The sequence below is a fragment of the Leucoraja erinacea genome, unplaced genomic scaffold, assembly GCF_028641065.1.
Source record: "Leucoraja erinacea ecotype New England unplaced genomic scaffold, Leri_hhj_1 Leri_823S, whole genome shotgun sequence".
NCBI classification, from domain to species: domain Eukaryota; kingdom Metazoa; phylum Chordata; class Chondrichthyes; order Rajiformes; family Rajidae; genus Leucoraja; species Leucoraja erinaceus.
In genome coordinates, this window is record NW_026576755.1 from 31,010 (window position 1) to 45,000 (window position 13,991).

General features: G+C 49.5%; 1 protein-coding gene across 1 annotated transcript; it reads right to left on the minus strand.

The window, feature by feature from the left end:
• Window positions 1-1,182: 1,182 nt before the first annotated feature.
• On the minus strand, window positions 1,183-3,763 carry LOC129694847 (uncharacterized). Its single transcript, XM_055631607.1, has one exon. It carries the CDS (start codon window positions 2,809-2,811, stop codon window positions 1,183-1,185), a length of 1,629 nt encoding a protein of 542 aa, XP_055487582.1. The 5' UTR covers window positions 2,812-3,763.
• Between the last annotated feature and the right edge of the window lie 10,228 nt (window positions 3,764-13,991).

Genomic DNA, 13,991 nt, shown 5'->3' on the forward strand with positions numbered 1-13,991 from the left:
CGACGGATGAGAGCCTGAGCGGAGGGCACACTGGACTCCTTCTCCACAGCAGGGAACAATGGTGGTTGATAACCATAGGCACACTGGAATGGAGAGAGACCAGAGGATGAGCAAGGAAGTGTGTTGTGTACATACTCCACCCAAATAAGGTGTTTGCTCCAAGTTGAAGGGTTCTGTGCCACCAAGCACCGTAGTCCTGTCTCCAATTCCTGGTTAAGGTGTTCAGTCTGTCCATTGGATTCCGGGTGATAACCAGATGTAAGGCTGACCGTGGCTTCCAACAGAGAACAAAACTCCTTCCAAAACCTGGACACGAACTGAGGCCCCCGGTCAGACACAATGTCTCTGGGAAATCCATGAATTCGAAAAACATGAGACAGCATGACCTCTGCCGTTTTCTTGGCGGAGGGAAGCTTGTGCAACCGAATGAAATGGACCATCTTAGAAAATCTGTCCACTACAGTCAAGACTGTGGTGTTGCCTTCAGAAGAGGGCAGGCCCGTGACAAAGTCCATGGAGATGTCGGACCAGGGGCGTGAGGGGGACAGGCAGCGGATTCAGGAGGCTAAAGGCGGGCAGACGTGAGGTCTTGTTCTGAGCACAAATACTGCAGGCGGCAACGTACTCCTTAATCCCCCTCTCCATGGAAGGCCACCAAAACCGCTGTTTGGCCACAAACAGGGTTCGGCAGACACCGGGATGACAGGAGATCCGAGACGTATGAGCCCAGTGAATCACCTGTGAACGAAGAGACTCGGGAACAAACAGACGATTAGAAGGACACCCTAGCGGAGACTGAACACCAGCAGTTGCCTCGGAAACTCTCTCCTCAATCTCCCAAGTAACCGCCCCAACAAAACAGGAAGCAGGCAGAATGGGAGTTGAAACCTTAGGGGCCGGGTCAGGATCAAACTGTCTGGAGAGAGCATCAGGTTTGCCATTCTTGGCACCAGGGCGGTAAGACAGTACAAAATCAAATCGATTAAAGAAGAGAGCCCACCTTGCTTGGCGTGAGTTGAGGCGTTTGGCTGACTTGATGTATTCCAGGTTCTTGTGGTCTGTCCAAACTAGAGACGGCTGCTCTGTGCCCTCCAACCAGTGTCTCCATTCCTCCAAGGCTGTTTTAACCGCTAACAGTTCACGGTTACCCACATAGTAATTTCTCTCAGCAGGAGAAAGCTTTCATGAGAGGAAAGCGCAGGGATGCAGTCGACCATCTGTGGGGGATTTCTGGGAGAATACGGCCCCGATGCCCACACCCGAGGCGTCCACCTCAACCATGAACTGGAGTGACGGGTCAGGGTGAACCAGGATGGGGGCTGAGGAGAAGCTCCTCTTGAGTCTCATAAATGCAGTTTCTGCTTGAGAGGAACAAGAGAAAGGCACGTGGGGTGAGGTAAGAGCATGGAATGGTGCAGCAGTGACACTAAAGTTCCGGATAAACTTCCTATAAAAATTAGCAAACCCAAGGAACCCCTGAAGTCGCTTACGACTGGAGGGTGTAGGCCAGTTGGCCACAGCACTGACCTTGCTCGGGTCCATCTGTATACCAGCAGGTGATACAACATAACCAAGGAATTGAACAGTGTTAGCATGAAATTCACATTTCTCAGCTTTCACAAACAGATCATTCAGGAGCAAACGTTCCAGCACCTGGTGTACATGCTGCACATGGGAAGTCTCGTCTGGAGAAAAGATCAAAATGTCATCAAGGTACACAAACACAAATCTGTTCAGCATGTCCCGTAATACATCATTAACCATTCCTTGAAAAACTGCTGGAGCATTAGTAAGACCAAACGGCATGACCAGATATTCATAATGACCACTGGGTGTGTTAAACGCAGTTTTCCATTCATCCCCCTCCCTTATCCTCACCAGATGATAAGCATTTCTAAGATCTAACTTGGTGAATACCTTAGCGTCTTTTAACACTTCAAATGCAGAGGAGATAAGAGGAAGAGGGTATCTGTTTTTTAACAGTAATGTCATTGAGTCCTCTGTAGTCAATGCAGGGCCGAAGTGTACCATCCTTCTTATCCACAAAGAAGAATCCAGCTCCTGCAGGTGAAGAGGAAGGTCTGATGATCCCAGCAGCAAGGGCGTCGTCAATGTGTTTCTCCATGGCGAGCCGCTCACGTGACGACAAGGAGTAGAGATGCCCCTTAGGAGGCGCTGTACCTGGCAGAAGGTCGATGCAGCAGTCGTACGGTCTATGTGGCGGAAGAGAAGTGGCCTTGGCCTTGTTGAACACGAGGGAACCTTGGTGAGATCTGGAAAACCCCCCTCCCTTGAACGGGGAGGCTGCTGGAAGGTGGTCCTGGAAGATCCCAGCAAACTGCTCCTTGACGGATCCTTCATAGACTCAGGAGAAGAATCATGCAGATAGATGAGTTTATAGTTATTCCCCCAAGAAATTATTTCCCCAGTACCCCAGTTCATGTGAGGATTATGGTAAGACAGCCAAGGGCGCCCCAACACCAGAGGATGAGGAGGACAGTCGAGGAGATAAAAACTGATAGTCTCAATGTGATTACCTGCCACGATGAGTTGAACAGGTTGAGTTCGGTGAATTACCTTGTACAGTAGGCGCCCATCCAGTGCACTAGCCTCCAGAGGATCTTGAAGCTGTTCACGTTCCAGCTTCAATTCATCAGTCAAGCGAATGCCCGTGAAGTTCTCATCTGCCCCAGAATCAACCAAAGCCTCCAGGGAGTGCCACTGGGAATGCACCAACAATTGTACCGTCGTGAGTTGACGAGAGGAACGGCTCATAGGATTGGTACAACTCACCAATGCCCTCTCTCTCATTGGTGAGCTTTGTCTTTTACTGAAAAGCTGTTCAACAAATTTCCCAGTTCACCACAGTAAAAACACCACCCCTCCCTTAGGCGGCGCTGCCGTTCCTCCGGGCTGTGTTTGGCACGTCCCACCTGCATGGGCTCCTCTGAAGAGACAGGTGGCAATGTAGGCTGACTGGACCGGCCGAGAGGGAAGAATTCCCGACCGGAAGGTAAAGGGTGACGCTGCCGCCACGGCTGGGAGGAGGAGCGAACTGCCGCCGATCTCCTCTCTTGCTCTCTTTCACTGAGTCTAGCGTCAATTTGGACAGCCAGACTTAGACTCAAAGTCGGAAGGCTGGGTTAGTGGAGCCAATTGATCTTTGATAGCTTCCGACAATCCATTGCGAAAAGCATCCAACAAAGTAGGTATGTTGCGAAACCTAGCTGAATCGTGGTTGAGAATCTGCCCAAGGCCGTGTGCGCGATTTTGGCGTTGTTTAGAGGGGGCGGGTTTAAAACGCGATTTTTACTAGCCTGTTGCAATCGAAAATGTTCAGCCTAGTAAATCATTAACGAAAAATCGCTGAAAGACCCCGTCGCAAAAGGTATTATTAGTTTGCATGGCCTTGTATAATAGTTATAGTAGTTTAAAAATCACTCTCTAAACCCGCGACCTCTCGCAGCCCCAGGGTTTTATAAAGCAAACAATTAAAGGTATGTACCTTATTTTTACATTAAAAGGGGCTTCTTAAGAACCCTGTATATAAAGTTTACTATAGCGAGTAGCTCATTTTGGGCTCTTTATATCCCGCAGTATTTTTCTGGGCATTTGAGGGCACAAATCCAGCGCAATGTGAACGTTCTAAACCAGCGCGTTCACAGGATCCCACTAGAAAGCCGATTTAAAATGGACTTTAATTTACAGCAATTGAACACTAAATTCCTTCCATTTGGCCTATAAATTAATGTAAATGAGATTTTAATATCATGTTTTATTGTGAATTATTTGTGAATATTATTTGGACACTTAGGCTATTTAAAAATGTTAATCATTTATTAAGAAATGGATAGATGTTTAGATCTAGTAATTGAAGTTTGAAATTAGCTACAATTGGGTAACTAACTAATTTTACTTCGGAGTCACGTGAAGAACCCCGCTTACGACGCATGCGTGTCATATCGCTACACGCATTCGAACTCGTCATCGCTGGAGGAAGGACGTTCCTCCCAATCGGCAGGACTTGAACCTGCAACAGGTAAGGGAACTTCGTTTTTCTTTACTTACCCTTTTTTTATCTAGAAGGCTGATGAAGCTGGCTGGGGAGAGTCTGCAGATTTGCAGGCAGCCAGCACCGGCCGGGGGCCGTTAATTTTGTTTAAACAGGAACGGAGCCGACTTTAGAGCCAGGACAACGGTCGCTGGAGCAGCTTCCCGACAACTCGGAAACAGCCCCACTAGTCGGTGAGTGCATTTAATAATTCATGGGTCCGATGGGCTGGAAGGTGCGGAACTGACGGGGGTTCCGCAGGTCTAAAAATAGCGGGGAGCGGTCAAAAGACCGCTACGGTACATGGGGCTATCAAAAAAAAAACTGTGGACATGATCACAGCAGCACAAAGAAGGTCTACACAAAAACAGTATTTAGGTCATATTAAAAATGGACTAATTACTGCAATAATAACCTTCTGGACCACAGAAATAAGGATGTTCCGGCGGTGGTAGAGTTTTCTCACCAGCCTGCACTATAGAGGACTTAGTTACAGCACTGTGAATAGTGCCAGCAGTGCATTGTCAAGTTATTGGTGGCAAGGAACAGAAAGACAGTCTGTGGGATCACATCCTCTGGTAGTTAAGCTTTTAAGAGGCATGTTTAACACCAAGCCACCCGAAACAAGGTACAACCAAATCTGGGATGTAAGTGTGGTCCTGACCATGCTAAGGAATTGGTCGCCGGCTACAGCATTAAATCTGGACAAACTAACTAAGATATGGTAATGCTGATGGCGCTAGTCACAGCGCAAAGGGTCCAGTTATTGCAAAAAGTAAGACTGGAACCCCCCCCCCACCATTACCCCCCCCACCATTACACACCCCCCCCCCCACCATTACACCCCCCCCCCCACCATTACCACCCCCCCATTACCCCCCCCACCATTAAGCAAACCCCCCCCCACCATTACACCCCCCACCACCATTACACCCCCCCCCCCCCCCCCCCGCCAACAGCAGAAACCCCGCCAACATGTCCCGCTCTCCACCGACGCTCCTGTACCGGCTGCGGCACACGGCGGCCCTGGGGAAGACAGACAGACAGACAGACAGACAGACAGACAGACAGACAGACAGACAGACAGACAGACAGACAGACAGACAGACAGACAGACAGGCAGACAGACAGACAGACAGACACAGAGACAGAGACAGACGGACAGACAGAGCGAGACTTGGTTACAGAGCGACACAAGCCCACCCGTGTAGCAGTAGCACTGACCTCCCGCCCCCTGCCGGCAATACACCCCCCCCCCCCCCAGCCCCACAGGACTGTACAGCACAACAACAGGCCCTTCGGCCCACACTGTCTGTGCCGGCCCTGCTGCCAACCCCAACCATTTGTCTGCGCGTCCCCCCCCCCCCCCGCTCCCCGCATGTCCACGTGTCCACGTGTCCATCCACAAGTCTCTTTAATGTCACTGTCGTGTCTGTGTCCCCCCCCCCCCCCCATCCCCTCAATTATCAGCAATAAAACCACCCCCCCCCGGGAATAACTCCCCCCCCGGAAATACCCACCCCTCCCCCCCCACTATGATATCCCCCCCAACACCCCCCCCCCCACCCCACAACACACACGGTAGCCCCTCCCCTCGCAACGGGGGCATTAAACCCACAGCTCCCCCGCCGGTAATACCCCCCCCCCTTGACACACACACACCCCTGACACACACACACCCCCTGACACACACACCCACACACACCTCCCACACACACACCCTGCCACACACACCCTGACACACACACCCTGACATACACGCCCTGACACACACCCTGACACACACACCATGACACACACACCTGACACACACACCCTGACACACACACCCTGACACACACACCCTGACACACACACCTGACACACACACCCTGATACAGACACACAGACACCTGGCACACACACACCCTGACACCACACACACCCTGACACACACACCCTGACACACACACCCTGACACACACACTCTGACACACACACTCTGCCACACCAGCTGACACAGACCCTGCCGCACACACCCTGACACACACACCATGAGAGAGAGAATGCGTAGAGAGAGAATGCGTAGAGAGAGAATGCGTAGAGAGAATGCATAGAGAGAGAGTGGAGAGAGAGAGAGTGGAGAGAGAGAGTGGAGAGAGAGAATGGAGAGAGAGAATGGAGAGAGAGAGTCTCTCTCTCTCTCTCTCTCTCTCTCTCTCTCTCTCTCTCTCTCTCTCTCTCTCTCTCTCTCTCTCTCTCTCTCTCTCTCTCCACATTCTCTCTATCCTCTATTTAAGAGAGAGAGAGGGGGAGAGAGTGTGGGAGAGAGAGAGCGAGAGAGAGAGAAAGAGAGAGAGAGAGAGAGAGTTAGTGAGAGAGAGAGAGAGAGTGGGAGAGCGAGGGAGAGAATCCGGAGATGGAGAGAGAGAGAGCGGAGAGAGAGAGAGAGTAGGAGAGAGAGAGAGAGTGGAGAGAGAGAGAGTGGTGGAGAGGGAAGAGAGAGGGAGAGAGAGAGGAGAGAGAGAGAGTGGAGAGAGGAGAGGGAGAATGCGTAGAGAGAGAATGCGTAGAGAGAGAGAATGCGTAGAGAGAGAATGCGTAGAGAGAGAATGCGTAGAGAGAGAATGCGTAGAGAGAGAATGTAGGGAGAGAATGTAGGGAGAGAATGTAGAGAGAGATTGTAGAGAGAGATTGTAGAGAGAGAGTGTAGAGAGAGAGTGTAGAGAGAGAGAGTGTAGAGAGAGAGTGAATGGAGAGAGAGAATGTAGAGAGAGAATGCAGAGAGAGAATGCAGAGAGAGAATGTAGAGAGAGAATGTAGAGAGAGAATGCAGAGAGAGAATGCAGAGAGAGAATGTAGAGAGAGAATGCAGAGAGAGAATGTAGAGAGAGAATGTAGAGAGAGAATGTAGAGAGAGAATGTAGAGAGAGAATGTAGAGAGAGAATGTAGAGAGAGAATGTAGAGAGAGAGAGTGTAGAGAGAATGTAGAGAGAGAATGTAGAGAGAGAATGTAGAGAGAGAATGTAGAGAGAGAATGTAGAGAGAGAATGTAGAGAGAGAATGTAGAGAGAGAATGTAGAGATGTGGAGAGAGAATGTAGAGAGAGAATGTAGAGAGAGAATGTAGAGAGAGAATGTAGAGAGAGAATGTAGAGAGAGAGAGTGTAGAGAGAGAGAGTGTAGAGAGAGAGTGTAGAGAGAGAATGTAGAGAGATAATGTGTAGAGATAATGTGTAGAGATAATGTGTAGAGAGAGAATTATCAGAACTGAACAAGGAGGAGGACACAAATGCAGGCTCAGACACAGGGCAGATCAGTCTTCAGAGTTTAATCGGTCCAAGTCGGTACACAGGTAAGCAAAACAGAGGCAACAGTACAATCTAGGAGCAGGCAAAAAAACAGAGGTCGAAAAACAGGCAATGGTCGAGGTCACAAGATTTCTAGAGCTGGCTGGAACGAGGTGATAACAAGTAGCATACACAACGAACTGCAATGAGAATGAAAACACAAAGGGCTTAAATACAGACTAGCAGGGGATAACGAGACACAGGTGAAACACATCAGGGCGGGTCCAACAATCACACGAGGGTAAACGACCTGACAGGATATGGGACCTGAAACAAGAGGAGATGTGAGACACCAAAATAAAACAAGAATGCAAACTCTAATACTAAAAAAACAATATAGAAACAGAAACTAGATCAAACCCGAGACCTGACAGCCCCCCCCTCCCCCCCCTCCCCCCCTCCACGGCCGCTCCTGACGGTCCAGGATCTTCAGGATGTTGGCGCCGATATTCCCTGATAAGTTCCGGGTCGCATATGTTGCGAGCCGGCACCCAAGACCGCTCCTCAGGTCCATAACCCTCCCAGTCCACAAGATACTGACAACCACGACCATGCCGGCGCATCCCCAGCAACCGGCTGACCGTAAACACCGGACCCCCATCAAGGAACCGGGGGGGCGGAGGGGGTGTGGAGGCAGGGACCAGAAGACTCTCCTTAAATGGCTTCAGTCGGGAGACATGGAAAGTAGGGCGGACCCTCATGGCACGGGGGAGTTTGAGACGAACCGCCACAGGACTGATGACCTTCGAGATGGGGAAAGGACCAACAACACGGGGAGCCAGTTTCCGGGATTCCACCCTCAGAGGTAAGTCTCAAGTGGAGAGCCACACCTTTTGGCCAGGCGAGTATACCGGAGCCGGCGTTTCTTCACACATCAGCCATCCTCTTGTAACGCGCAGAACTGCGCAACAGCGAGAGAGTGTAGAGAGAGAGCGTAGAGAGAGAGTGTAGAGAGAGAGTGTAGAGAGAGAGTGTAGAGAGAGAATGGAGAGAGAGAGTGTAGAGAGAGAATGTAGAGATAATGTGTAGAGATAATGTGTGGAGATAATGTGTAGAGATAATGTATAGAGAGAGAATTATCAGAACTGAACAAGGAGGACCAAACGGCATGACCAGATATTCATAATGACCACTGGGTGTGTTAAACGCAGTTATCCATTCATCCCCCTCCCTTATCCTCACCAGATGATAAGCATTTCTAAGATCTAACTTGGTGAATACCTTAGCGTCTTTTAACAGTTCAAATGCAGAGGTGATAAGAGGAAGAGGGTATCTGTTTTTTAACAGTAATGTCTTTGAGTCCTCTGTAGTCAATGCAGGGCCGGAGTGTACCATCCTTCTTATCCACAAAGAAGAATCCAGCTCCTGCAGGTGAAGAGGAAGGTCTGATGATCCCAGCAGCAAGGGCGTCGTCAATGTGTTTCTCCATGGCGAGCCGCTCAGGTGACGACAAGGAGTAGAGATGCCCCTTAGGAGGCGCTGTACCTGGCAGAAGGTCGATGCAGCAATCGGACGGTCTATGCGGCGGAAGAGATGTGGCCTTGGCCTTGTTGAACACCTCCTTTAGGTCTAAATAACATGAGGGAACCTTGGAGATATCTGGAAAATCCTCCTCCCTTGAACGGGGAGGCTGCTGGAGGGTGGTCCTGGAAGATCCCCGCAAACTACTCATTGATGGATCCTTCATAGACTCAGGAGAAGAATCAGGCAGATAGATGAGTTTACAGTTATTCCCCCAAGAAATTACTTCCCCAGTACACCAGTTCATGTGAGGATTATGGTAAGACAGCCAAGGGAGCCCCAAAACCAGAGGATGAAGAGGACAGTCGAGGAGATGAAAACTGATGGTCTCAAGGTGATTACCTGCCATGATTAGTTGAACAGGTTGAGTTCGGTGAGTTACCCTGTACAGTGGGCGCCCATCCAGTGCACTAGCCTCCAGAGGATTTTGAAGCTGTTCACGTTCCAGCTCCAATTCATCAGCCAAGCGAATGTCCATGAAGTTATCATCTGCCCCAGAATCAACCAAAGCCTGCAGGGAGTGCCACTGGGAATGCACCAACAATTGTACCGTCGACAATTGACGAGAGGAACGGCTCATAGGAGTGGTTCAACTCACCAATGTCCTCTCTTTCATTGGTGAGCCTTCTTTTACTGAACAGCTGTTCAACAAATGTCCCAGTTCACCACAGTAAAAACACCTCCCCTCCCTTAAGCGGCGCTGCCGTTCCTCCGGGCTGAGTTTGGCTCGTCCCACCTGCATGGGCTCCTCTGAAGAGACAGGTGGCGCTGTAGGCTGACTGGACCGGCCGAGAGGGAACAAGTCCCGACCGGAAGGCGAAGGGCGACGCTGCCGCCACGGCTGGGAGGAGGAGCGAACTGCTGCCAATCTCCTCTCTCGCTCTCTTTCTCCGAGCCTAGCGTCAATCTGGACAGCCAGGGAAATCATAGACTCGAAGTCGGAAGGCAGGGTTAGTGGAGCCAATTGATCTTTGATAGCCTCAGACAATCCATTGCGAAAAGCATCCAACAAAGCAGCCTCATTCCATCCACTCTTAGCAGCAACAGTTCGAAAGTCAATAGCAAAATCCATAACTGAGCGATTACCTTGTTTCATGGAGACCAGGTTCTGTGAAGCCTCTCGGCCAGGATTGGAGTGATCAAACGTGCGGGACAGAGCTTCCATGAACAGGACCGACGTCTGGGAAACAGGAGAATTATGAGACCACTCCGTCGTGGCCCAAGCCTCCGCCCTACCCGACAGGTGCGTGATGATAAAGGCTACCTTTGAGCGTTCTGATGGAAAGGAAGCCGCTTGAAGTTCGAAATGCAGTCCACACTGAATCAAAACAGGTCTACACTTCTCCGATTCCCCTAAAAAGTGTTCCGGTCTTGCCAGGTGGACGAATGGAGATGCTGCAGCAGCCGTGGCCCTCGGAGCTCCTGGAGACCCAGACAAGGAAACAGACTCGGCAGGCACGGGAGCCGCAGCAGGAAACAAAGAATTCAGCCGAGTAACCAGGTGTTCAAACCGAGAACTTAAAGTGTTCACCAGTGAACCGATGTCCGCCTGGAACCCCTGCTGACGCTCGCCGAGGTCCCGGAACCCGGCAACGATCGAGGTGAGTTGACCCTCATAATGCGAGATGCGCTCCTCTTGCTTCTGGAGCGCTGCACGAAAAGGATCAGAGCCCGCTGAGTCCATTGTTGGCCAGTTCGTAATATCAGAACTGAACAAGGAGGAGGACACAAATGCAGGCTCATACACAGGGCAGATCAGTCTTCAGAGTTTAATCGGTCCAAGTCGGTACACAGGTAAGCAAAACAGAGGCAACAGTACAATCTAGGAGCAGGCAAAAAACAGAGGTCGAAAAACAGGCAATGGTCGAGGTCCCAAGATTTCTAGAGCTGGAACGAGGTGATACCAAGTAGCATACACAACGAACTGGCAATGAGAACGAAAACACAAAGGGCTTAAATACGGACTAGCAGGGGATACCGAGACACAGGTGAAACACATCAGGGCGGGGCCAATAATCACATGAGGGTAAACGACCTGACAGGAAATGGGACCTGAAACAAGAGGAGATGCGAGACACCAAGATAAAACAAGAATGCAAACTCTAATACTAAAAAACAATAAGAAACAGAAACTAGATCAAACGCGAGACCTGACAGCTGGATGCGAATGAGTTACAGACAATGAGACTCAACAAGGCGGTTTTGAAGCTGGTAGAAGTACTTGTGTGGGGAAGGGACAGATAGAGAGAGGGGATGCAGGGGTTAGGGTGCTAGAGGAATCGATATTCATACCGCTGGGTTGTAAACTGGATTTTTTGACTGTAATTTAAAAAATGGTTTGCATTTTACTGCCATCTCGTGTATTAATTCGCCATTGTTGTAAGGGGTTGATAATGAAAATTCCTGGTACTATATTTGAAATTTCATAATTGGGTAATAAATGTGTAGCATATTTAATTAATTTTGGTGTAATGCTTTTATTCACGTTTGTTCTGCCATGTCTGGCCCTGGTTTTGTAATTTGTTTAATTTGGTTTAGAGATACAGCGCGGAAACAGGCCATTCGGCCCACTGAGCCCGTACTGACCAGCGTTCCCCGCACATCAACACTATCCTACACACACTATGGACAATTTACATTTATACCAAGCCAATTAACCTAGAGACCTGTACGTCTCTGGAGTGTTGGAGGAAACCGAAGATGTCGGAGAAAACCCATGTAGGAATGTACAAACCTCGCACAGACAAGATAGATAGATAGATAGATAGATAGATAGATAGATAGATAGATAGATAGATAGATAGATAGATAGATAGATAGATAGATAGATAGATAGATAGATAGATAGATAGATAGATAGATAGATAGATAGATAGATAGATAGATAGATAGATAGATAGATAGATAGATAGATAGATAGATAGATAGATAGATAGATAGATAGATACGCCATTTATTTTCAGTATACATGTACAATGAGATTAAAGGCAGCTCGTACTCAGTGCATACATATCATTTAGTACAAAAAACAAGAAACAGAAAACATAAACAAAAGGGAGAGTGGGGGGATAGGTGCATAATTCTGTGGCGCTATATACATATCTATAAAGGCAAAATGGTGAAGGATGAATAGGTAGTATTCTTAGGCAGATGTTTAAAGATTATATGAAATATTAAAAATGTTTTTAAAAAATGTTAAAAATCACAGTTACAATACACATTACAGTTCCAAATTTCAGTAGGTGGATAGAATAGATGGAAGTCCGGGTGTTGGGCTGTGAAGTCAGTGCATGTGTGAATTAAGAGTAGTTATGACTTTCGGAAAACAACTATTCCTGAGTCTATTTGTCCTGGATTTGATGCACCTATAGCGCCTCCCTGAGGGCAGCAGGTCGAACAGTCCAAACGCAGGATGGGAGCTGTCCTTGATGATATTGTTTGCCCTGTTAAGACAGCGGGAGGTGTAAATATCCGTCAGGGAGGGGAGAGGGCAACCAATGATCTTCCGTGCTGTCCTAGTTACCCTCTGAAGCCTCTCCCTGTCTGCCATGGTGCAGCTGCCGTACCATGCTGTAATGCAGTATGTCAGCAGGCTTTCGATGGACGAGCGGTAGAAGGTCAGCAGCAGGTTAGAGTCCAGGTTGTGCTTCCTGAGAACCCTCAGGAAGTGCAGCCGCTGCTGAGCCTTCTTGATGACCGCTGTCGTGTTGTCTGTCCAGGAGATATCAGCAGAGATAAGGACGCAGAGACACCGGAAGGTGTTGACCCTCTCCACACACTCGCCGTTGACATGTAGGGGGCTGGGTCGGTGCTGTGCCTCCTGAAGTCGATGATGAGCTCTTTTGTTTTCCTGGTGTTCAGAGCCAGATTGTTTTCTGAGCCCCAGGTTGTCAACTTCAGGACTTCCTCTCTGTAGGCTGCCTCGTGAGATGAGTCCCCTTGAGATGAGTCCGACTACAGTAGTGTCATCAGCAAATTTGACGATGCGGTTGTTGTTGTGGGCCGGACTACAGTCGTAGGTGTAGAGACAGTATAGGAGGGGGCTTAGCACACAGCCCTGTGGGGAGCCGGTACTCAACCTGTGAGTGGAGGAGAGGTGGGGGCCGAGTCTCACAGTCTGGGGCTGGTTGGTGAGGAAATCTTTTATCCAGGCACATGTGAGAGTGGGGAGGCCGAGAGTGACCAGTTTGTCGATGAGAATGTCTGGAATGATTGTGTTGAAAGCAGAGCTGTAATCCACAAAGAGCATCCGAACGTAGCTCTGCCCCTGCTCCAGATGGCTCAGCACAGAGTGGAGAGCTACGGTGATGGCGTCTTCCGTGGATCTATTTTAGCGATAAGCGAATTGGTGGGGGTCGAAGCTTGGTGGTAGATAGTCCTTGATGTGCTGGAGGACCAATCTCTCGAAGCACTTCGTGATTACCGGAGTGAGGGCCACGTGACGGTAATCATTAAGGCTGGTGATGGAAGACTACTTCGGCACTGGGACGATTGTGGCTGATTTTAGGCAGGACGGAATAACTGCCTGGTCCAGGGAGAGGTTGAAAAATCTGGTGAAGATGAAAGTGAGCTGGTGGGCACACGCTTTGAGCACCTTGCCAGGTACTCCATCTGGGCCGGTAGCCTTCTTGGGGTTCACTGCCAGGAGCACCCGTCTGACATCGTGCTCCCTTACAGTGAGTGGAGTAGTACAGGAGCCAGGTGAGGGTGGGAACAGGGCTGTAGCAGGTGAGTGCTGCTGTTGTGATGTTTCGAAGCGGGAGAAGAAGCAATTTAGCTTCTCTGCCAGCGGCACACTCAGGTCTTCTGACTTTGTGGCACAGCCTCTGTAGTTGGTAATGTCTTGTATGCCCCGCCATACCTCCCGTGTATTATTGCTGGACAAGTGGGACTCTATGCTCCTCTTGTGGTCCGCCTTGGCTTTTTTAATACCACTTTTCAGATCGGCTCGAGCAGCCCTGTACAGAGCTCTGTCACCTGACCTGAAGGCAACATCGCGGGCTCTGAGGAGTGTGCGGACCTGGCTGGACATCCAGGGTTTCTGCTTTGGGAAACCCCGAATGTTTTTGTCCACAGTCACGTTTCCGATG